This window comes from Pholis gunnellus (assembly GCF_910591455.1).
Source record: "Pholis gunnellus genome assembly, chromosome: 7".
NCBI classification, from domain to species: domain Eukaryota; kingdom Metazoa; phylum Chordata; class Actinopteri; order Perciformes; family Pholidae; genus Pholis; species Pholis gunnellus.
In genome coordinates this window covers 26,255,492-26,281,923 of record NC_136533.1, presented here as the reverse complement: position 1 = coordinate 26,281,923, position 26,432 = coordinate 26,255,492, and the positions used below count along the sequence as shown (strand labels likewise).

General features: G+C 40.3%; 1 protein-coding gene across 5 annotated transcripts in view; it reads right to left on the bottom strand.

The window, feature by feature from the left end:
- The window catches only part of ndrg4 (NDRG family member 4), a 60,307-nt gene that overhangs the window by 14,115 nt on the left and 19,760 nt on the right, over positions 1 to 26,432 (bottom strand). For 3 of the 5 annotated variants that reach the window (XM_079162332.1, XM_079162330.1, XM_079162331.1), the window contains 4 exons: positions 23,664 to 23,754; positions 19,691 to 19,849; positions 15,145 to 15,183; positions 3,482 to 3,587 (listed from right to left, as the gene is read on the bottom strand). In XM_079162332.1, coding sequence (XP_079018458.1) covers positions 3,482 to 3,587; positions 15,145 to 15,183; positions 19,691 to 19,849; positions 23,664 to 23,741 — 382 coding nt within the window. In that variant the 5' untranslated portion in view covers positions 23,742 to 23,754. The remainder of the gene's footprint in view (positions 1 to 3,481; positions 3,588 to 15,144; positions 15,184 to 19,690; positions 19,850 to 23,663; positions 23,755 to 26,432) is intronic. The other 2 variants (XM_079162334.1, XM_079162333.1) reach the window with 1 other exon arrangement.

The window sequence follows — 26,432 nt, the reverse complement described above, 5'->3', positions numbered from 1 at the left end:
TACACTGAAAAAAAGCACCTCACCTTCATGCAGAATCATGAAAGGACCGGCATAATTCCCCGTTTGCCTGCTAAACACTGTTGCTACGTATATCCTGTTTGTTTTTCATCTGTTTCCTGTAGAATGGGGGGTCAAACTAACTTGTGGGACCCCGGGGTAAGGGCTTAGACTTTTGGCGAATGGAATTATACGCTTGGGGGTGCGCAGCGGTTTTTCGATTTTTACTGGCTAAAGACTGTCAATCAACACCAGGCTACTCCCACCGCATTCCTGAGACTCTGACGCATCGAAAGAGGTGTCATAGTCTGGATTTGACCAATCATAGGCTGACAAGGCCTCACATACACACAAACTACAGTCAGACGAGAATGGATCCATGGTTTACAGCCTTAGAGAGGATTCTGGCTCTCAAAATGATGCCAAACTGCTGTATTTGGATAGATTGAACACTATTAGTGATAAAACAAGTGAAATATATAGTTATATAGTATATAAAAGTACAATGGAACAGCTGGTTCCAAAATGACAATTTTGCTTGACCCCGCCTGACCTCTCTGTACCAAAACCTCTCTAACTTTGTCCTGCTTCACTTTATCAAAGCCACATTTTTTTAGAGACTCCTGACATGTGCTATGATTTGGGAGAGTTTTTAGGCTAGCCAGGGCCTCATTTCAAGAACAAAATAACAATAAAAATGCTTTTTTTTCAGGTGAACCTGAAACTTTTCAATTTGAGCTGTGTTACATCTTCATTTACTCTTAACCAGTAACATATACACTGATATTTACACATCTGATCAAATCTCACAAGCATTACCGTTATTATAACATCAAAATTATTCAAACAGACCTTATAGTTAGAGATTTACACTCTCTTTAGTATGGGTATGCAATTTTCGAGCAGAGGCCTAAAAATAGGGCTATGTATTAAAGAGTTTTAAGCAGTGACCACTAGCTACCGCAGTAACTATGACGTGAGCAAGTCGAATAGTAGAGGCATCAGTATAAAATTGGCACTCTTTAATAACCAGTTACAAATTCCCTTTGTTCTAAATAAAGGGGCCATAATAAACTCTTGACTCACTGAAGATTTCTTTCAACCGTTGGAGCACCATTACCTGAACTAGTATTGAAATTTCTGAACATTGCATTCTGAAATAGCTGCATGTATAATGGATGTCAGTTGTGTTTTCGCTCTCATCCTGCTGGCTCTGCAGTTGGCCTACTTTCAGACTCAGCGAAGTTGCGCGCGCAGCACTGTTTCCTCCCCGGGCCCTGGCTGCGCTGCATTAATGAACAGCAATTAGCACGACAACTGGGTCGGAGATAAAAAAGCAGGGGAGGTCTGTAAGGTGAGTGCCTAATCGTTGCTGCGGCGCTGCCCCGAGTACTTTGTGGGCTACTTATGTACTCAGAAATAGCGATGCTCTGAGAGGACAGAGGTGAGAAGTCTTCTCATCAGTACACGCTGATTCATCTGTCAGCGCTCAGCAGTCTGCACTCCCACAGACTGCATGACCTACTTTCTCCCTCAGCACTTTGATTTTTCTCTCTCTCTTTCTATCATCTATCTCCTTTTTTGACCTCTTTTCTACTTCTTAAAAACTGCCTTTCTGTCTCTCTTTCACTTCTAACCTCTTTCTCTTCATGTCGCTTTCTATTTTCTACTCCCTCCTGTTCGTTTCTTCTCTCTACTTGTGTGTGTGTGTTTAATCTTGTCTTTTTTCCAGTGCACCTTCTTTCATCCCTCGCTCTGTATGATTGTGCACCACAGTTGACTGATTTAGCGACTGGCTGGGAATACTAATAGCCTTGTGGTTCTACTGCAAGTTCTTTTTATGCTCTATTGTTTTCTTTAGTCTATTTTATTTTACAGATGTGTTTTTTTTTCTTGTTAGTAATTTATCGCTGTATATTCTTTTTTTTTTCTTGCAGAAGTGGACTGCCCTGTGTTCTGTCTTGTATCTAAATGAGATGGGTGATCGTATTAATAATAATAATGACAAGAGGAAGAGGACCAAAAAGAAAAAAGGCAGTGGGACGTACCACAAAAGCTAGACAACGGAGCCGTGGATCAGCCCCTGTCCTCCAAATCCTCACCACCTCCACCCATCAAAGCAGTACCGCTTTGGACAGACCCCGCCTCCCTCTGTGGGATGTTTTTCTGACCTACATTTATTTTTGCCTCATTGCTTCCTCTATTCGTACTATATATCATCTTTCCAGGTATTAAATGATTGAGCCTGCATTACGTGCTAGAGTATAGACGCTTTTACACAATGGCGATATACATAAGTGTACATAAGTGTTTGTCAACAGAAGTATGGAGATAATAAAATCTGCATTTCGTATGGCAACCCTGTTGTACAATGACAATAAATTAACCTTTTAACATGTTACCTTATCAAGCTAGGTACGAACATTAACCACCAAAGATGGTGAATGCATCCAAACAAAGTGACTTGCCAGATCCCTGTGCTGTTAGTGAGTGGGTGGAATACATACAGCCCAATATTTAGTATCCAGATATAAACATGTACTTGGTGGAGAAACCTAGCATGACATGTTACACCAGAGAGACATTAGGAGCTTCAAGTTAATATCCAGTCAAGGTATCTGTGTTCATGTACAGAAGGTCATACACCATCACATTCACATCAACAACACGTTTAATAGTTAACAGCATAGACGCCACCGGTGTTTCGGTTTAACAAGTGACCGTTTTAACTGGTGACTTACCCGAATGCGTCGTTGTTGCTCGTAGCGATAGCAGCTGTTGAAAACACCAACAGAACATGTAGGTGTCCTTTATCAATTAATTAATTAAATACCTGTGTTTATTATCGATTCCAAACATTAACATGAGTTACCATGGGCAACCGCATTAAGCTGAAAGTCACCAGTTAACACGGTCAGTCGATAAACTGAAACACCTGTTGTTCTGAAGCAGCCGCAATCCGTTAGGAATGTCTGTAGAACTTGAGTCGATTTTGACAAACGAACAACCAGACATTCTGATGCTGGTGACAGTTTTAATTCAACAATTAAAGCATGCTGACTCATCTGGATGGCTGGGGGAAAAAATCAATTCTGTCGCCAACATGCGCAGACATTGTTTTGATGACGTCACCTGTAAAAAGGTCTATAGGAAATGCTGTGACTCCTCTTTTAGACTTTTCTGCACCATTACCTATTGTTAGAAATCTTGACCTTTCAGGAACAAGAACATTTCTAATTTCCAACATACATATTCTTCACACTGTACTTAAACTAATACTGCTACAGTGTGTGTGTGTGTGTGTGTGTGTGTGTGTGCGTGCGTGTGTGTGCGTGCATATGTGTGTGTGTGTGCTAGCAGAGTGCGGACAGGAAGGAATGATGCAGCATAGAGGCCAATTATCACCTCTGATAAGTGCAGAAACACCTTGCTGAAAAGTCTTGAAAATCTGTCAAGCCACACACACATTCTGTGCAGTACTCACGGTTCAGTCCCACATCGTGGTAGGTGAGGATCGCGGGCTTGTTCCCTTTTGGTGCCCCGCGAATCACCACATGCAGCATCCCGTAAGGGGTCTCAACATCGTGTTCCTGTGAAACACACAAACACACTTTCACTCACCTGGTGTTCACACGCACAGTTGGACATTTCAGTGAGAACATTTGAAGCCATATCGCCTCGGGGAAACCAGAAAACACTGTCTGCTGTCTGTGAGTCATGAGACACTCATCATTAAACCTGCGTTGTCATTAAACTTGAGATTGCTCCTTCCCCCTTCAACAGCCCATCCATGCAGGACTATTCCTCATCAGTCCTTCGTGTAAAGGCCTTCACACACTCGGGGCTTGATGTATAAAACGACAATGCAAAATATTCACCAAATATTGCAAATATTTTGCATCAAAATTATTCATACCGGCAGTGATGCCTATTTGTGACAGTAGCATCACCTTTTGAAAAAAAGGTTCAAATAGATTTGTGCCGGCAGAGAACCAACTACCAGGTTCAGAGCAGCATCTGTCTGTCAGTCTGTCTGTTTGCATAAAGCTACGGTAACATATGTTATTGAGTTTCCTTTTAGCAAAATAATTTGAGTTACCTCTGGTAAACAGTTACACAGTGTATATGTCTAGGGCTTTTATTTTGAAAGGCAAGAACAGAAGGAGTGGATCTGGTCTAAGCTTTTGTCAATGTTGAAAGGAGTAATAAAGTTTGCAGTCTTGGTTTGGACTAAGGAGCCTCCGTTTTTTGGAACACTGTAGGGTAGCCTATGTTTTGAATACGTTCCGCACAACATGATTGGTTTATGTCTTTTATACACGGTGTGAAAAAAACATTACGTTTCTTTTTTGCCACGTAATATTGAGGAGTCGCCCCCTGATGGCAAGTAGAGAGAATGCAGCTGATTCTGATCTTAATTCTTCAGAAAGACTGGAAGAAGAAATACTGTTTTATATCAAAGATTGAAACATTCATCACTGGACATGCACTAAAAAAAATGAGAGGGAACTTAAATAGAAAGGTTAAGAATCATCTTCTGATATGAAAACATAATGATACGTGTGACTTATGTTGGAGGAGTTAGCAAAGCTTGGCAGAGGGTTCTATCCATATATTCTGCCACTGCCCAAAGTTTTGAATTTGGCTCCAAATTCAGCTTTTTCTTATCTCATCTGAGAACACACCTGTTTTTTTTTTCTTTTTACAGCCTTCAGTTGTTATTTCTTGTTTTACTATCGTGTCAGATATTTCACTTCACTGTTGATTGTCGTCCCCGCCCTGATTGTTCTCACCTGTTCCCTTGTTATCACCCTCCTTTTTATATTTAGTCAGTGTGCTCCCTTGTGTTTTTCAGACCAACCTTTACTTCTCTTCACTCAGATCATGTCTGTTGTTTTTTGATTCCTTTGCATGCATTTTTTTGGACTGATCCCAGACTTTTTCTTCACTACCACTCAGTGTATTGAGTTTTGCTTTGGACTCCTTTGTCTATTGGCACAAGGCAGCAACCTCCGGTTCTGCGGAGTGAAGCCGATGTGGAAGTGTCTTAAAACTAGCATTCTCTCTAATGTCCATCAGGGGGCGACTCCTCTGGTTGTATAGAAGTCTATGAGAAAATGACTCTACTTCTCTCTTGATTTATTACCTCAGTAAACATTGTAAACATGAGTTTATGGTCTCAATCTCTAGTTTCAAGTCTTCTTCAATACAGCATGATGTTCATTTAGTAAATGATGGTCCATTTAGAGTCAAACAGACCATAAAGCAGAGTATGCTTTACGGCGGGCTTACTGCGATTGACAGGTTGCTGCCGCCACCAGAGTAGTATGACGTATCTACGTCACTCCTCTGCATTCCAAATATGGTAACTTCCATTCATTGGTTGCAGAATAGCCTATATGGCATTTCAAGATGGGGATTGCAGAACTCAAGGATTTATAACAGCAGTCCACAAACCAATGGGTGACTTCATGATGACTACATCCACTTCTTATATACAGACTATGGTCAGTACCAGCTTCACAACAACAGAAAATCATTTAAATGATTTACTAAGGATTTGATCTTTAAAAGCAATAATAATAATACAAAATCACAACGTCCTGGTTAAAGCCACAACATCCAAATAATGACGAGTCTTTTGTTAAAAAATATAATTTAGCAGAATATGAAAGCACAGATCTCTAAAGGCTCATTCTAGCTTGCTGAGCATCCAAACCTTTCTTGTTATGAAAGTATCCGCTGGTGAGAGCCAGCCAAACTCAAAATGGAGGTATATATATCATAACCATGAGCTGTGCAATCTAGGCACCCACCCACACACACAAACACACACAGAGTGGTATTTTGGGATTATTATGCCTGGATTAGGCGGTGAAATGTCCTGCGAGCCTTTTATTGCTGCTGCTGACACTCGTGTGTATTCTCCAAAAAACAAGAGATCCGATACTTTGTCACTCCCCCCCCCAGTGTCTTTTCACGTCTTAAACTACTCAAACACAGAGGAACAGTTGACTGAATATCCTGTCAAGCAGCAGAAGTAGTGTGCTATTTGTAACATAAAACACATTCACTGAGGACTGATTTAAATATACAGAAACAGACAGTACTTATGGATGCAGCCAACTGCCAACAATCTTCCCCAAAGCAGCAGATAGTCAGCAGTTATGAGTTAATGCAGCCAGATTATCTCTCTATTATTTCAGCATCAACATCTGTGTTATCCGCAATCAGCGTTCTAATTTGAGGCGATTACTGCAGCAGGAGACGTTTCACAAACATACAAGCCCCTGATGACCTTCAAATGTCCAGGAAGATGGGGGGGGGAGGTTACAGTATCTGTCAGTGGACGTGGACACCCAGCTTTCAAAATAAGACACAGCTTTTTTAAATGCTCCACAGCAACGTGGCTGGCCGGATTTGATTTTCACAAACACACAAACACACGCATGCACATACACACAGATTTTACTCATCCGTTTCAAGGTTGCCAAAATGTACGAAGCTGCAGAGGGATTATCACTTCCTCGACACACACACACACAAACAGGTGTTTTTCCGCAGAGGAATGTGCATCGGTGCATTGCGCAGCATCTGTGTTGGGGGAGCTTAAGTGTGTCAGTGGGCCAAAGAACGAGGCGTCGTTTCACACTGACGCTGCACTTCTTCCTCCTCGACATGAACAGATTCTACACAGTCATTATAACACAGCAATTTTTAGTTTCCTGCAGTGGAAATGGGTTCAATATAATATCTTTTTTTTTGCTATGAAATATACTAAATTAAATATTTAGGGGCAAATAGAAGCAGCTCAAAAGCTGTCATTTGACTTTTTTGTAAAGGCCAAGATTCTGACATTGTTGACACCAGATCTAAATACAGTCACACACACACACACACACACACACACACACTTTTTGAACAAATCACACACACTTCCCCTGCCACTCACCCCGTCCCAGCACTCAGGCATGGCTCCGCAGTGACCGTGCTCTCAGCCGACTAAGAAGAAGAGGAGGAGGAGGAGGAGGAGGAGGGTGCAGACGGGCAGATAAGCAGCCAGGCCTCTCCTGTTTTAAGGGACTAGGTCCTGGTGAGAGCCGGATGCTGGATGCTGCGGTGTCTTTGTCTGCTTCAGCAGCACTCCCACCCAGACTCTTAAGCTCGGAGCTGCTGACTCCCCCCGCCTCTCTCTCCTCATGCTTCATAGGCCCCCGAGACAGAGACAGGGTGTGGGGCAGGCAGGAGATGATTCGTTCGCGGTGCTGCCTCCCATGCACGGGATTGGTCGGCTGTGTTGTCCGTCTCCAGTCTAAAGGCTCTCTCTATCTCTCTCTCTCATCAGCACCACTGCTCTCTAGGTCTAGTTCTTTTCTATTTTTGCTTCACTGTGTTTCTGTTTTCCACCATTTCTGTCAGCTTCTTTGGGAGAAAACAAAAAGGCTGCTGTTCATGAATTAGCTGCGATGAGGACAAATCTTTGAATTAAAAAAATGATATTGGGAGACTGTACTGGGAGTGTGCAGTCAGCCTGGACATAACATTACAGTATGCAGCAGTGAACAAGACTCAGAGGAGAATCATCTCGCCTCAGTGGTTATTGCAGCAGCCCGTTCTCCTTTGTATAAAGCTTCAGACAGTGCAAGCTTCTCCCCAGAGCTACCATTCATTTCAATGCAATGACAGTGATCTGTGACTCACATGGGACAATGTAAATTCACACAAATTCTCAGTGCCATGTTTCACTTTGGAGAACTTTGACTATAAAAAATAGCAAACTATTTTGACAATGCTGAATTTCGAGAGAACGGACAGCAGGAGGGTCTAAAATGGAGAAAGCTAATGTAGCTGGTTAGCTACATCCATTTCTCTCAAAAGCATTGTATTATGCTAAATGACTCCATTCTTAATTGTATCTATGTTATTTTAGAATCACTATATGTTTTTAGCATGTAGTTGTATCTGTTGTCTAGTTTTCTTTTGTTTCTTCTGCAATGCTTTTTGACAATTTAAGCTAGAGTTGGTAATGTAATTAGCAAGAGTGCGCTAGATTTGAAAAACTATAAAACCTAAAAACCCAGCTGTGTTGCCAACAGCATTAGCTCCAAAAGTTACTAAATCTACCAAAGAAGTCGCCACAAATTGGCACCAATTATCATTATGACCATAAACAACCAACCTGGCTATTGTTATTGTCACAGCTGTTAAGCTAGCAGCTTGTGGCAGACTAAGTGTAGAGGTAGAGGCCTGCACTTGACACTGAAACAGCAACCTGTTCCTATTTAAATCTGCACACATTTTGATCCTAAGCTTCCTGTTTCTCTCTTCTATTCTTATTCAACTGTCGCTCAGAGGGATCTTTGTCCCTTTCTGCCCTTTCAATTGTCAGTTTGGTTGAATAATTGTACAGCGTTTTGTTCTCCATGTACAAAACAAACTCTTCACATAAAATAACATCCATTTTTAAAGACTGTACAACCCGCAAGCAAGCAGTCAAATGTGCTTTTCATCGCTTTTGATTAGATACATTTACATGAGTACACAAGATGAGTCATCAAAAATATAATAAGGTTTTACGGAAAACAAGAGATAACTAAATAACTAAATAATTAACACTGGGAGATTACTAATTGCTATGTTTCAGACGTGTTAACATTAGTATTTCGGTAACACTTTATAATAACACACTATGAAGCATTAGTTAAGTATGAGTAAACACTTAATTCATCCTTTATAAAGCATTGTTCCTACATTAGCACTCAGTGTGCAATTCATAACAGTTATAAATGTTTTATTCTTGATTAATAAGCTCGTCGATTGTGTGTTTCATGATTGTGTTTTCATACTTTATAAATGATGGATTCTCCATTTGTAAATGAAGTATATATATTACAAACCAAATATTAAGGAGTCGTAGATGATTAATAAGATAATTTATAAAGTGTAAGTAAATGATTAAGAACATATTTAGATGTACATTATTCATGCATTTATATATATAAGGATTTAGATATGCACTAATGTTTAGGGACTATGTTAATATATGCTTTATAAGCGCGTATTAATACTGCAATTCATGGTTAATTCATGATTAATTAAGGTAGCTACTAGTCGTTAGTAAAGTGTTTTGCGTGACCTCATCTAAAGTGGGGACAATCTCTGCCTTACAAAGTATTTATAAATTACATTGAAAGGCCATCACTGCCTCAAAACCCATACTTTTTCAACAGAAAAGGCAAATAGACACAACACAAAGTGATCAAGAACATATCAATATTTATTGCAAGTTACAAACAATATACTGTTAAAAACATACCTCTCAGCCATTCATTCATGTAAAAAAATAATACAAAGACATTCTCCTTCAGGAGAACATGGCTGGATATTAAACATTTGTAAATGTACAACTGGAGCTAACCAGGAGCTTTGCATATTAGTTTACATTTACTTATTTAGTTATTCATTTCATATACCAAGCATATGGATCTCATTCACTCCACTCATATGAACAGATAAATGATCATCTAACATTGTCGTTATCGTACAGTTAGCCATCTGTCACCTGGATTGCTCTATTTACAACGGAGGTGACGCGTTAGCGTGCGCCTGTCTCAGGACCTCTAGTGCTAGCTGGAAGGCTAGCTAGATACTCATCGTACATAATGTGGACGTGCTAGCAAACTAGGAAACACACTGACAGACATTGGAGGCCCGTCAACAGTCATTCTTTCTGGCCCGGGTCCGCGCGCCCTTTCAACTTAGGTCAGAGTTTTCCATGGCGTAAGTGCACTTCCGTATCAGTTCCTCAGCGAAACGTTTGTCCCACGTTGATGACGCATTAAGCGGTCTTTTCCTTTGTCCGTCCCACATTAATGACGTTTCACTTATTTTGCTTATTGCAAACAATGAACAGATTCGGCCGGCTGCCATCAGGGTTATGCAACTGAAGAAAAGTGCGAACAGTGGAGATCGATATGCTTGGTTAAAATGAATAATTAAATAAGTAAATGTAAACTAATATGCAAAGCTCCTGGTTTCAGTCTTATATTTACAAATGTGTTATATCCAGCCATGTTCTCCTGAAGGAGAATGTCTTTGTTTGTTTTTTACATGAATGAATGGCTGAGAGGTTTGTATTTAAGAGTATATCGTTTGCATCTTGAAATAAATATTGATATGTTCTTGATCACTTTGTGTTGTCTATTTGCCTTTTCTATTGAAAAAGTAGTCTCAAAGGCTTTGACAAAGTGAAGCATTACAAAGTTAGAGAGGTTTTAGTACAGAGAGGTCAGGCGAGGTCGAGCAAAATTGTCATTTTGGAACCAGCTGATTCACCCCCTGGCTAGGGGGTGGCGACAGTTGAAATAAAATATAACATTGAGGTTTGCTGATGGGTGAGAAGCGTACGTGCATATTCACCTCACTGTAATGGTGTCCCATGCTGACCATACTAACAGTGCAGACCAGAGTCTGTGTGTCATTCAGCGATGCGGCCCTTTGTCCTGCCGCTTCAACCTCGTCTCTCCCCCTTTTCTCTGCCTATCTATCCACCCTTTCCTGTTGACAGAACACTTAGTGTGCTGACTCAACTTGAAACACCCATCTCTGTTCTGACTTTGTCCCCCCTTTCCTCTTCAGAAGAGATAACTCTCTCCCTGCTGACTCTGCATTACTCTGTCTACTTTAAACATACAGTCTCTGCCCACAAGTATTTAATGAGCGATGATGGGCGGGTGGGCGTTTGAACCAATATCTATATCACAGATGTTTCAGCCTGCCTTTTACAAAACGGAGTTGGTGTAAATGTGGACAATCATCACATTTATGGAAATTTTAAGATTGACTTGGATTATATCAAAATTATTTCTATAGGAGTTTGTTCTCTTTTTCTCCCATAAAAGAAGCTACAGTATGTGTTTAACGCTGTGAAACAATTGGTTAGGTTTAGGCAACAAAATTACTTATAGTAGAAAATCATGGCTTGTGTTAAATAATAATGTAACACCATAACGTAACAACGTAATAATGTAACAACGTAATAATGTAACAACATACCGGAACAACGTAACAAAGTAACGTAACAACGTGATGTAACAATGTAACGTAGCAACATAATATAACAATGTAACTAACATGAATAAATAACAACAAAACAAAACAAGAGTAACAACAATACGTCATAAGCCTGAAGGCAACTTTTACTTTTGACTTTACTCGGGACATGAACAGCGGTCTCCTGGCTGAAAGTATTTTTAAAGAAACTTAAGACGTTGTAGAAATGATACCCTTTCTTGCTGAGAGTTAGTTAAGTTCAATACCACAAAGTCTGTGCACAAAATATGGAGCTGGAGCCAACAGGCGATTAGCTTAGCTTAGCATAGCATAGCATAGGATGAAGACTGGAAGCAGGGGGAAACACACCGCTTGACTCTGTCCTAAAAATCTCAACCAATACCACTACAGCCCACATTTTAACATATTGTATTTAGTTTGTTTAATTTGTACATGAGGTTGAAAAAGCTACGTGTCGTAATTACTTCTTTGATTTAATTTTGACTAGATTTTATTCCTCAGTTTATACTGACAATGCTTCTACGTGTGCAGTTCCCTGACACAAGCATCACAAAAGATGAAATAGTCATTTCAAATAGGCATGTTTTGATAAAATGACAATGTTTGTATTAATTACTGAACGAATGAATCTGAGGCAGAAGCAGAAACAACAATGCTCTTCAAATGCAGCAATGTTTTTTGAGACCTTGAAGTGTCAGGTTTAAGTACGAAAGAGAGATGTTTGGTGAGAAACGTCTCATCACTCCTGTCTGACACTCAGCACGCGTCTGACTAAAATAAACCAGCAGCGTTGTTACATGTGTGAAGCTCAACTCAAAAAACAGGAAAAAACACAAGACTTCTCAAACAGATGGTGTAATGGTTCATGCAAGTTTATGAATTTTAGAGTTCAGGTGCTCTGGCATGCTAAGTCGAGTTTAAAACTGGTGTAAAGCACATGGTGAAACAGTATTACTACAGCTAATATTTGATGTCAGTAAACCAGTGAGCTAGCATGCACAATACCAGAGGCCTGAGAGTGGCACACCTATAGAAGGTAGCTTGTATTATCCGTCATGACAAAAACGTCTATCAGAGTCCGGCTGTCGTCAGTTCACTAAATTACTTTTTTCATCAGCCAGTCCTTTACTTCAGTTCTTTGCAGTTTCATGGTCGGTTCCTAGCATTAGCTTGCATTAGCTCCTGTCCAAGGAGCAGTTGGTCAGGTTTTATACACAGTAGTAGGTTCTAGCTTACAGTAGGTAGCAACAACCCTTTTGCATGCACACCAGCAGTTATCCAATGTCAAAAATACTGCTCAATTCATATTTAATGCTCTCAGCCTAAGTGTTAGGCATAACTAAAATGTATGAATTGCAGCTAGGTATGAGATGTATTAGCTAAACCTGACTACGTGGCCCACAGTTTAAATTAATGACAGCAAAGCTGAGCTTAAGGTGTCAAAATCAAAGATATAGTATAGTATTAGGGGTGGGGGAAGAAATTGATACAGCATAGTATCGCGATATTTTGCGTGGCGATATTGTATCGATACACGGAAGCCAAGTATCGATCTTGTATTCTATTCTATGAACAACGCCGGGCCGCGGTTGTGGAGCTGTTTCCCTGCGAAAGTGTTCGTTGAGTTGTAGATCCACTCGAGTCTCTCCAAAAGTTTTCAAATGCTATGGTGTCCTCAGGTTAGCGTAGCATAGCTCCAAACCCAGCCATAAAATGTGCAACGCTTCTCCGACGCTGTCAGCAAGAAATACCATTCATACAAATCATTTTCCTGCTGAGTCAGGGCTGCCAGCTGTAGTGTTGACTGACCATTTCTTACGATGTCCAGCTTTTCCTGAAATGTCGTCCTTCTTTCTTGAGAAAGGCATTGTCAGTAACTCCGCCACAAAATCCGTTTCTCCTCCTTATTCAGCCATTGAGTGTTGAAAAAACAAAGCTAGGTAAAAAAAAATGTATAAACTACACCAAGCAAAACCCTAAACATTTAATAATTTCTTCCATATCTTTCAATTTGAACTCTTACTCCTCCAACTAAGCTCTGCTGGCAAGTTAAGTTTCATTTCACAATAGTCACGTGCTCGCCCACTGACCAATCACAGCACACACTGCACCCCACTGCAGAGCTGCACCTGCAAACTGAGCCGCACATAATGCTTCACAGAGGTGAAATCTGATTGGATAAAAGCTCTACTTAAAACAAGCTGCACTGGAAGCAAAGCAACTGAGGAAGACAGTAGCTGTGAAATAAGATAATGGGAAAAATAATTTTATAAATTATAATACATGTAGTGTATTTAAGAAAAATTAAATTATAAAATAGATATAACTTTGTGATTCTGTTTAGGCCAGCAGAGGGCTTTGCAGGCCCTGACGGCCCACCACTGATAGTATGGTATTGTATTATGGTATACTATAGTAAAGTTTTGTATAGTATTATAATGTAGTATTATATAGCTAGTATAGTAAGGTATGGTATAGTGTAGTGTAGTAATATTTTATTTGGGTCCTAGTTAACAATTATCCAACAAGACTGCACAAAAAAACAATAAAGCAACTCAATTTCACATCCCTCTATGTATGCAGACCTGTCATTTTGGCATGTGTTTAAATATGTATATTAAAGGCTTTCATATCTGCCCTGCTATGTTTTTCATTCATATAATTCATGCTTAGTGGTTTCTGATTATTTTTCTTACACTCTCTCCTCTAGTTTCAGATCTCTTAACGTCCTGCCTTTGTTTGTTTTCCAGCCTGTTTTGGATGTCTGCCTGCACTGATTAGTTTCACCTGTCCCTCATTAGCCCTGCACTCACCTGTTCTCCCTTCCCCTTGTTGTTGTATTTCACTGCATATAACTGCTTCTTTGTTCTTCAGTTCGGCACTCGTAGTTATATGGTGTTCTGTTGCCTCTTTTTTTCCTGTCACCTATCTACCTGTAATCTGTTTGCTGGACCTTCTGCCCATTTAAACTTATCTACCTGAGTAAATGACTTCATCCTGCTGCCTCCTCAACTCTCTACATTTAGGCCCTAAGCCCTGTTCTTGTGTTCCCTGCACCGTGACAAAGGCATGAATTTAAACGGAAAACAAATTCTATTGACTGGAAAGATGCAGGCTGAAGCTTAAGCTTATCTTAATACCCTTTTTACGTAACATATTCCAACAAGCAACCCTTTCAGTACTAGGTTGAGGTATCACAAAAAATAAAACGGAAACAAAAACAAAGTTCCAAGAATTTCTTTCACAATAATAAAAATACTTTTCATTTATATGTGCTTACCACCTTAATTAATTTCAATTGTCAGAAATATTCAACAGGTGAACCACTTTGCGAGATATACAACTATTCATTAGATGTGTCCTTACCCGCGGCTTTTTAAACATACCCATTCCCCTAAATTCATGCTGGCTCCCCCAGCATTTTAAAGCATGTAAGTAAACAAATTTCACTGAGCATATTAATCCAATTGATTTACAATTCTTATAGCTTTCTTTTGTAGCATTTGTGTTGCTCCATACAACCACGGTAGATATTACCTTTTGTTTTTAAAACAGAGGTTCATTTTAAAGCTGAAATGTGGCACATCTTGACACTCCAAAGTGTGTAAAGACTAGTCACAAATAAATTCAAATTAACCTTTGAAAGCTAATCTCAGGGTAGAAATCTCAGATTTATTGCTATTAATCAGACACTTTCATCATATCAGAGTAACCTGTTCCTTTGGATCCAGCACAAGGAGAACATGCAAGCTCCACACTGAGAGGCCTCAACTGGTTAAAGGATTCAAACCCAGGGCCCACAGTGGAGCAATAGCTAATGTAGCGCTTCCATCTTGAGCTAGTTATTATCATCGTTGTTGTATTTAGCCTTGTAAATTTACAGATATCTATCTTCCACCTCCCCTCCTTTTCCTCGTCTCTGTTGACGCGGGCTGTTTACCCGAGTGAGCGAGCACGAAGAGTTGGCAAACAAAAGAAGATGAGGGATGATAGACAGACGACGACACAAAAGACTCACTGATAAGAAAAGGGAGAGAACAGAGAGGAGAGAGAGCGACACACATGGGCTCATACCTTCCAATCCCCCGCTGGCATCAGCTGTTCACAGCTTTCCTGCACAGAGAGACAAGCGAAAGACAGAGAGACACAAATTAAAATAGGAAAGAGATAAGTGAGTCTGACTGTGCATCCACTGTTGGAGCTGAAGGCCAGCTAAACTCACAGAGAGAACAGCATGACCTGTGCACTGTAAGTCCAAACCGACACAGAAATTCCCAGAAGAACTTTAGCGATACAGTGATGATGTTCTACTGTCTCTGAACATACACGGAAATGTATTTTATAAATGAAATTTAGCATTAATTACTCCCTTAATTGGCAGGATCACTGTTGGACCGTGTGGGTTAACCTCTGGTTTCCCCCAATCTCCTCTCCTTATTTGGCTGTCATTTCCCTGTTTGTTGTGTTGTGCCATGTGCTCTGGGATTTTTCCTCTGCCTCCAGTCACTCCCATAGCCACACCCCTGACTGGTGCACGGCTGCTGCCACTCAGCCAATTACCTCTCACAGGCTGACACACCAGACGCTAGTTACACTAATCCTTTCCCCTGCCACTATAAGAACCCTGGTCCTGCAGTCTGGGGTTGTCAGTTCGTCCCGTCTTCCACCTGCTTCAACCCCGTATCGCCTGCTGTCTCGAGCATCCGCTCTCCGGTGTCCTACGGTCCGGGAGTCCCCCGTTCCTCTGTTGTGTTCCAACAGTTCTTCTCGCCGACGCTCTGCCTGCCTACGGTGTCCTACGGTCCGGGAATTCCCCGTTCCTCTGTTGTTTCCCAACAGATCTTCTCACGGACGCTCTGCTTGCCTCCGGTGTCGGACCACGGGTACCACACCGTCGATCCGGCCTGCACGCTGTGTCGGACCACAGGCTCCACACAGCCCATCCTGTCTGTAATCAGCTGTGATCAATAAAGACTGTTTTCCTGACTCTATCTCCTGTGGTCTTGCAATTGAGTCCTAGTCCTTGCATTCCCGTGACATTAATAGGAACAAAAAGCCACGATTTTGATCGTCAAATTGTATTGTTTGTGTTTTAATCATAGACTGTAAATATAGATGGACGACTCGTCTCCACTTCCTCCCTATGTACAAACGTGACGTCAAAACCATCTTGAGATTTTGACTTCATTTGGACCGAGCACAGACGGCGTGTTAGCGTGAGCCACGTAGCTGCTACGTTAGCAGAACGGTGGCTTTACCATAATATCTCTAAAAATACATTTATGACACGTGTTCTATTACACAGACTCTTGTAAGTTAAAGTTGCATCTCCTTTCTCATACAATTTCAAATCAATCATGTCACACCCCCTTTTTATAGCATAAAATAACTAATTAAAAACTTGAACATACATCAGTGTGATAAGAACTACCTAAAATGACAGTGGCCATCTTTAGGAAAACATTATTTGACGTGCATTTACATTTTTTTGTTTAGCCCATGTCCCAGTTGCTAACGTGGAGGGGGCGGGACTTATGTGCTATAATGCAGCCAGCTTCACTTTTGGGGATCTTCATATACAGTCTATGGTTTGAATTTATTCAAAGATATTCCAACAATTTAGCAATGCACTGCATAAGGTTGGGTGTTTTAACAAGGGATACTGGGTCCGGCATTTCCCATAATGCAGCTTAGATAGTGGCTTTCATCGGGCCCTTTTAAATTTCACAACACCAGTTTTTAACACAGGCTTTCTGTTTAAAATGTTTGTGTTTTTTCAAAGCCCAAGCTGAGATAACCCTGCTGACATTATGACATCATCTGGGTTATTTTGTCAGACTTCGGAACGCTCTCCCCAGAGCCACAGAAGACGTGATGCAGCTGTCTGTAAACGCTAGTACTCTCTTTATGGCTAGCAAACTGATGCTGAAGGGTAAAATTGGCGCAGTGCCCCTTTAGGAGCAGTGCTTTAATACATCCGTATTTCTTTGGTTAGGGCCAAATACACCTGTTATTCTAGAGAGACAGTAAAGATTCACTTAAGTGCATGTGGGAGACTGGGAACACATCAGCAGTAAGAGAAGATGGTGATTTTTTTTTAAATAGATAAGATGAGAGAGAGCACAGCAACCAGATCCCCCGCCTACACACACACAAACACACACACACACACACAGCAACAGTCATATTCGTCTGTAAACAAAGATGAGCTGGGTCATAAAGATGACGTTTTTGTCATTCGGCCACAGTGTCAAGGGGGAGTAAGAATCCCTGCGAGCCAGTCTGACTCCGTGGCTGACAAAACAGATTAAAAAAGTAACAGAGACACTGATTGATGACAAGCCGGCTTCAAGAGAGGGGACAGCTGTGCCAGCGACAGTCAAAGCTTCCCGGTGTTTTAAACACAATTTCATGTCTGGCAAAATTATTTTACGGGATACAAGTCGTGAAGAAAATATTTGAAATCTCGCAATGTGACCCCGTCTCCTCCAAAATGACTTTCCCATGCAACTAAATCGCACTTGTTTAGAGGGAAACATATTTTCTCCTGGATTACGGTCGCAGTTTGAAACATATTAATTTATTAATGTTAAAAATGACACAGCTCATTGGAATTTATTTGTAATATGTCAAAGGCAAAAGAATTCCACGACAAAAGTTTCCTTTTAAATTCCCAAAGCGGTTTTGTTGTACGGGAACGTCATTTTTAGGACACAGGGCTGTACAGTGCTCATTTTTTGAGGAATCTGGTTTTGACTCTTCATTCGAGAAGAGATGTATTGACATAATACAGGTTTTTCATCCCTTATTACATGCACACTGCTGTGTAGGAAAATGACACATGCATCAGAGCAACAATTTAGATAATTTAACGTGTTTTTAATTTGTTATTTTTCAATACAACAGTGAAAGTTCACTGATCCCAACCTGTGTTATTTCAGCACATGCTCATCTAAGAGCCGCAAAGCCCGAAGCAGAACAGGAACATCTGGACATCTGGACCAAAGAAAACGAAGGACATGCACATGAGGTTAGACGCCAGTCGGAACAGATAGTTGTCACACTGCTTCAATGTTAAACATGCACAAAAACAAATAAACATTATTAATGACATTATTTCTGAAAAAAAAAAAAAGAAATGACAGGATTAAAGATGACACACATAGGAAGTGAAAAGGAATAGTTGTGGATTAAGGTGTGTTGGGGGGGGGGGGGTCACATACGAAGTTGTTAAGGATAGTAGTGGGACACACCTAAAGAGAAAGAAAGATCTCAAGACAACAACAGGACCTGAAGCTGCCCTTTAAGAAGAATGGGACAACGTCAAACACTATTGAATGAGCTGTTAACTTCTCCGATAAACTCATCTCAACCGAAACTGAAAGGGCACCTCAGTCCCTGTGGAGTTCATGCAAATGGCTCCTTCTTTTCAGAGGAAAGATGTTAATGGTGACAGTACGGTGGTCGGACCAGCAGGTGGCACTCTTCTCTTTCTCTCTCTTCTACTAAAGTAACTATGCAGATTAAGATTTTATATAAAAATACATATGATCAGATAAAAAAATGGAGTACAGTTTATACTACCATACAGTAAGAAGTACTTCACTTTTCATCATTTTTGTAGTTTTTATTTAGTGTATTGCTGTTTTTACCCAAAGAGGTAATGTGTAAGATCTGGCCACCTGCTTCAAACACATGGGGGTCAGCATTTTACCTCTAGTGCTGGGTTTATACAATCTACATTTAAAAGAAAGTAAACTGGTAACTAACAGCAGGGCTACACAAAATTCAACCAAACTGCTAAAACTCTGAGAGATCTTATGATTCACATGTGGCATTGGGCTTTAGTTTACGTTAGCAGTCTGTGTGTTTACTGTGACGCTAACCGGGCTGTACAGTCCGTGTACGTTTAGATAGGGACCTTGGGGACACTGGTGTTTGTACTGGCTGAAATTGAGCTAACTGATAACAGAAGTTTCGTTTCCCTGCGAGAGACGTTTCTGCCATTTTGGATATAATCCAACGAACAAACAATGTACATGAATCATGGATTAACATGCATCGGGGCAGCTCCACTTCCTCTTCCTCTCATGCTGGACTGAGTACAGACTGGAAGCTACAGTGATTACGGTGTATTACCAGACAGAATAGGCCAGGGCTAGCTGGTTAGCATGCTCATTTCAGTAGATATCCCTAGACGTCTCTGACATGGCGTCAACACTGTCATGGGCAGCCCACTGCTCCCTGATACAGGGATGGGTCAAATGCAGAGACAAATTTCCCCCTTAACGGGATAAATATAGTATAATAATAAATAAATAAAATAACCTCTTCATATTCCGGTGATAATGTTTGTTCATTTTTTTTGTTTCCAACAAAAATTCTGGCCACATCTTACACTTTGACCCCTGAAGTAAACCTAGCTTTCTCCCTGACTACTACTTCCACCACTGCGAGTCACATGTATGCTATAACAACAGTAATAACATGTTTTTCCAACATTTTCTTAACCACAGTGCAGACAGTGGGTGTTTTCCCCCATTGGTTACCAGCGGTTACCATGTGTGTGTTAGATTCAGTGTGCTGGCAGGTAGATGATTCTGTTTGTTCTGGTAGTTACCGGGAGGACCCCGCTGGTCCGACGGCGCGTCTGGCGGAGCCAGTGCCGTGCGATGACATGCCAGCGGTGAGTGGGGCGGCTGGGGGGAGGGGGGTGGTTAAGGGGCACCGGGCTTGCAGGGCACGGTAACCCCCCCGATGCCTCGTCTCCTTTATCCTGCTGTATTGCGAAACAACAAACACAAGGTGGTTATTGGGTAACAACGGGGGGGGGGGGGGGCAGAGCAGCAACATACGGTAGACATAAAAATGTGATGCACTTTAGGACTTAGAGCTCCAAAGACACTTCTGGCCTCACTCTGCTTCATTTCTGCTCCAGCATCACCAGAGAGGTCAAGACCTGCAAGCTTATTTTGAAAAACAGGAACAGGTGTAAACCATGCACATGCAACTCTAAACCAGGAATATGCTGCATTATGGTCATATGGAAACATTGTAAATGCAAGTTGCATAAAGGTCGTAGTTGGTATGTTACTTTCAGGGCCGTAACCAGGATCTTAAACGTACTGAGGTCATAAGTCCAAGCTCTCCCCAAGTTGACCAGACAACAAAAGTCTTTTGCTTAGTTTGACTTTTCATGTGCAATTTCCTTAAGTAAGTTTCCCAACGTGACAGTCTAAGCTCTATAATGCACAAAATAACATCATTGTGGACTGAGTCATTAATTATTCATTTGGTAGTCCAATTGAAATGTATTCATTTAAAAATACTGGAATATATGATGGTGTATTAGTGCCAATATAGGTAAAAAACTAAATTATGGAGCCGGTGTAATATTGATAGAAAAACTCTGAGATCAAAGTTGCAAATTTACAAGAAAGAAACTTGGATATTCTTTTGGAACTTGGATATTCTTCTTTTTTTCAAAAAAAAGAAAATGTTTTATATTCTTCAAGATTATAAAGTCAAAAAAACATTTGAATTTGTTGCACCTAAAGTGGTGTCATTAAGTTAAGGATAGTTCTGAGTGAGGCCAAGGTTTTCTCTATTCTTTTATGAACGTGTTGTACTCCTCATGTTAGGCCTGTTGTATGTTTATTTTGCTAACGGGTTATCAGATAAATTCTAAAGAGGTCCAATGTCGTCTCTTACGAATGGCCTCTGGTCGAGGTGGAGGTCCTGAAAGAAACCTATACATGTTCTCCTTCCAGTTCTTTCTGTGTTCTTTTGTGAATATGAGAATGTATATATTCCGCGCATGGCAACTCATGTTACCGCAGTGGTAATGGTAGCATCTGTGACACGATGAGGTCTTACCACAACCAACTGACAAGCAGCAAAATTGCAAGAAACCAACAGTATGTGTGCTTGATACAGACAAAAGTACCTGTAAAAACATTGCTCCATACAAGTGACTTAGGGTACCTTTAAATCGTCTGCATTATTTGACTTTTTCATGCAAAAGGCTGAAGCTGTAACAGGAATGATGGTTATGTTTAAAACGAAATGACCAAAATGGATGTTCATCATGTGTTCATATACTGTCTAGAGCAGGGGTCTCAAACTCAACTTCACTCTGGGCTTTACGGTTGGCCTCAAAGGGCCGGTTGTAAATGTAAGACTGTGTAAATGTAACTACTCCTAACATATTGGTAAATAACTGTCTCTGCATTTGATTATTGTTTATTCAAGTGTTAAAATATTGTACATGCAGTTATATAAATGTAAAAATACATTTAAGCACATTTCTGTTATTATAACTTAAATCCTTTTAATTTAGGGTTAAGAAACCCACATCACTCTATCAAACTTTTAAAGAAAATAGCAAAGACAAATATCAAACACAAGTTATTACAATAACTTTGTTCAATGCTTAAAATCCTTTCAAGGGTGCATTTGCACAATCCCAGGTGAAGTATTTCATGTGTTGTAAAGCCACGTTTAAAGTCGTCTTCAATGTACTCACAATACATTTCCATTTCAAATGTAGAGTAACCAGCCAAAGAGCTGCTTCTATGACTGTGTTTAAGTACCTCGTAATTTTGACTTTCTATCTCATAATTATGACTCTATCTCATAATTTCTACTATGGGGATATTTTTATTATCAAGTGTAACTTTTAATTTGACATTTTTTATTTATTAATTTTTTTAAACTTTTTTTTTTTTTTTTTAGCTGGCGGATTTTAAGAAATTTTCTTAAAGCTTCAAATCAGCTTCAAATTAGTTTCATTGAATAAAAACGTCTGTTATGCCTGTGTGAATTAAATGCAGCATTCGTCCAACGTGACTCCCAATGAGTCAGACCCGAGCTTTACCAGTGTTTTGTGCCAGGAGTTGATCACTCAGTAACAACACCAGAGCTACAGACTTTAGATGAGCTGGGAGAGAAGAGAGGCAGCTGAAGTCGTCTTTGACAGAATGATAAAACGAGCGGCCCGTTGAGTCAACCAAACATGTAACTGGATCGATGCAGCTAGTCGTAATGAGCAGGCCTCATGACCTTTTGCTAGATTAGCTGATTGATGGCAGAATGAGTCAATCATATTGATGCACAGTATGTTTAGGATACACTGGGAGACACTGCAGATGAGTAGGGGAAAGTTTTAACTAATAGACATCACCATGAAACTTCTCCAATTGATTACTTACATTAAGACAATTCTTTTTTTTTTTACAAGTTTTCTGAAATTTAAAGTATAAATGAGCAAACAAGGTATGATCTTATTAAATATGTGCTAATTTTCATACATTTCCAGAACAGAAATCTGAACATTGGATAAAGCCAGTTTCAAAATTCTTTTCATTTTGTTGACATAATAGTCACGGTGTTTACAGAGGAGATTTGGATATGTCTTTGTATCATTCCATAAATCAGAAAATGCTTTTAGTAATAAAATGTTCTATAAATCAGGCTATGATTGATGTATGAACAAACTAACATTTGTAGAAATCTTCAGAATATAGAGAGGAATGAAAGTGGGAAAGTTTGGTGTAGGCCTATGTAAGAGCAGCTACTGAAGAGATTTGAGTCTGAGGAAAAATGTATTTAGAGAAAACGGCCTCTAAAGAGATGTTTCAGGTTCATGTTTCATGTTTTGTTAAATTACAGACATTTTGAAGAAACTAGAGGTGAATAGTTTTCTGAAATGTTGTTATTGTTTAAATATGCAAATTTAGCATGATCTAATAGTAACTTTTGATGAATTTCGGAGAAATCTATAGACTCAAATAGACAAAGAAATGAAATAAACCGCTAAATGTGTATTTCACATTTCACCTATTTTACTTTCCACCTAGTCTGAAAGAAGACATGTAATGAAAGCAAAACAGCATTAAAAAAAAAAGAATTTCATTTTTGACACACTGGCCAGGTTTAGTCACATTGATTTCTCCAGCAGAAACATGAGGCTTGTCAGGAGCAGAAGAACACTCCACTCTTGTTTATGGTTTGTTCAATATATATTTTCATTCTATTCTTGGCAGTGATGATTTTTTGTCCGCCTGTTTGTGCTCCACAATAATAAAAGTGGCCTTAGCATAATTGGCCCTACAAGTGAGTTTTTTCAGGAATACATTTTGCCTTTTAATGTCCTTTTTTCTGTCAAGCTGATCTGGTTCATCTCCACCATTTCCATCATCTGGAGTGGCTCTCAAACACTTAAGAGCCCCTGATTCAGCAGCCGTTTAACCTGTTGCTTAGGTAATGAATAAGTGGCCTTTTGTAACCGCCTTCTGCCTATTCTCCGCTCTGTTTTTGCCTCCCTTCTCTGTTCTCCGGCGCTCTCTCTCAGCTTACATGAGCTTTTATCTTTTCATAGTGTTGTTATCAAAGAGTCACGGTCAGATGGAGATCATTAATTTCCTCCTCAAACAAGCCCATTGTCTAATTATGAGCCATCACGGCTAATGAGCACAAACATCTTTGTCATAATTCTTTCCGAGTGGCTTGTCCTGTCACACACTAACCAGCACCCAGATATCAGGGGTACATACACAGAGGACAAGCGTGGTAAATAAACCAGGTGGACTGACCATGTCTGAGTCCACGCCGCGCTGCTCCGGCAGCAGGGGCTTCTCCTCCGTGAACTGCTGCTCCTTCATCCCTGCCATCCTGGACAGCAACCTGCAATCACCACGGCAACACACACACACACACACACACACATCTAAGGTTACACTATTATTTCATCATGCAGAATTCTGTTTGACCTTAGAAAACTAAATTCATCTGCATTCGCTTCTCTACCAGTGTGTTGCATGATGATGCCATTTCAGTTTCAATTAAATGGAATGAAAAAGTCCTTGGAGGAGTAATTTCACAAATCCACATTGTGAAATTATGGAAGCACTCAGATCGCTGATTAAATGATGTGCTGAACGGGGATAATCTGAGCAGCTGATAGATGAGGAAATGATTGGAAACAGAGATGGAATCATGACGGGAATTAGAAACCTGTCCAAATTTATTGGAAGTTAGAAGTAAAAACTTGACTAGAGGTGAATCTTTTCCAAAACGAAAGGTGCTCTGTGGAGTTTTCTTGTAAAGAGACAATGTATGCGTTGCTTTTATCTTTGAGGTCTAATAAACATGTTGAAGTTTATTTTGTAAAGGCAGTGTATGCATGTAATTCATGTATAACACATGGAAAACTGACACATGCTAAAGGATGCTAGAGTGGTATATAGAGCGCCATAGTTTTGACAAGTGGGGCCACTGACCGAGGGTTATATGTGAGTTGGAAGTGGAATTGTTTGGTCTATAGCTCTACTACAGGTTAAAAAAACTTCACAGTGAACCATTACTTGTGCTGGAATTTATACATTGTGTATCTGGATTTACAGTACAGTGAGTAAAACAGCACAGTGTATTGTGTTCCTGTACTCCTGACGACAGTTTGATCCACTTAACAAGGAGAGGCTAATGCTGGACAGATTGTACTTCAAACTGGCCTTGTATGTTTGAGGGCACACAGACCAGCCATAAAACACAGGACACAAATACATTGTGACACATCAGCACACAGAGCTGGGTTAGTAGAATAACACTGCTACAGTACACAATCACATCAGTCCACCAACACTGGAGCGCAGAAGAACACTTTAGATATAGTTTCTATTGACACTACATCACCTAACTAAGGTACTGCCATGTTAAAAGTGGCAGGTTGGTCAGATTTACAGTTGTTGTTTTGTTTTTTTCATTAAATAACACTACGTTTCCTAATTTAATGTGAAGTTAGATAGACGGATATAGCTGATGATGTAACTGACCCAAGTCTGTCAGGGCTTACAACGTCTTTAACGAATCAATACACAACACCTCACTGTCTTTTCCCTCTCCGTCTCGCTCCACCTTTTCTCTCTCTCCAACCTCATTTGCCCTCTAATGTTGTCTCTCTCCTCTCTCATGGCAGTCGTTCGCACAATCTGTGTTATCTGACACCCAAAAGAGACAAAGCCCAGATGCCAGTGAGAGGTGCTCCCAGCTGACGAAATGTGTGTGACCCCAGAGTGTCGGAGCCACTACTTACAAAAATAAATCTACCCTAAGAAAAAAATACATTTTTGTGTCTTTGAACTTGGTAACATACATTGTCCTCTCGACATGAAGGAGATCAAACCAGACTAGGTCAGATGAGGTGTAGATACACTGATTCATTACACATTACAGTCATTTTTAAATGTGTCTGTGGACTGTCATCGTCTGAGGAGGCATGCACATACAAAATATCAGAAACAACTGTAATGTGAGATCTCAACCAGATCTCCAACAAATAACACCAAATGTTCAAACTTATTTTTCTCCTCTCCTCTCTCTTTCTCTTTCCCCTCTCCTTAACCTACTCCCTTTGCTCACTCCCTCCCATTGTGACCAGTTTATCAAACGGTTGAGTGTGACCTTTCTGAGGCTGCTGGAATGGAGCCACGACGATATGAGAGCAGAGACAAAACAACACCACCTCTCTTCTTCCTGCTCCCTCACTTTATAGCTAGCCGTCTGCTGTTTCTCTCGGAAAGTCACCACTTCACAAATCCTTTATCTACTTACAAAATAACAAATGTTTATTTCAGTCAAATGTTTCATTATTCTCTATTTCGGATTGAAATTACAAACAAATTACAACTTGCAAACAATCCATTTTAATATTCCAGTAAAATAAAGTAGTATTGCAAAAATAACAAGTTTACAAGTTGACCGAACTGAATTCACTAACTGGGTTAGTTACTGTTGCTATGCCTGTCAAGCTTTCTGTTCTGTGCATAACTATAATATAAAAACCATCCCTAGTGGAAAACCCCACACACTTATATCCAATGAGAGTGCACTCTTGTGACTGACTGACGTAGTTGGCAGTGACGTGCGGTGAGGTTCGTGGCTGGTGAGGCACTGACTCTTTCAGAGTCACATTTACAAATATATGAACCCAATATAGAGCAGCTTAAGTCACCATTCAATTTTCAGCTTGCACATTGACTACTGGTTGTTTTTCATATTTCATATCAGCATTCTTTGCACACACATAGGTAAGGTACATATTTGATTCCACCGGGGACGTCTGCTCCGCGACCTGTGACCTGCCCCACCGACCTGTGTTTCAGAAGCGGAGTGCTCGCGGGCGCCACCCACGAAAATCGCGAGATCCCGCGATAATCTGTGTAACAACCACGGATTTATAAAGAGAACAAGAAACATAAAATGTTACTTTACCTGTCCGGCGTCAAATTGCTGTTGATTTGGTCATATTTCCCTGTTTTTTGAGAATTGTTAAAGCTTAGATATTTAATATTCAATGTTTGCGG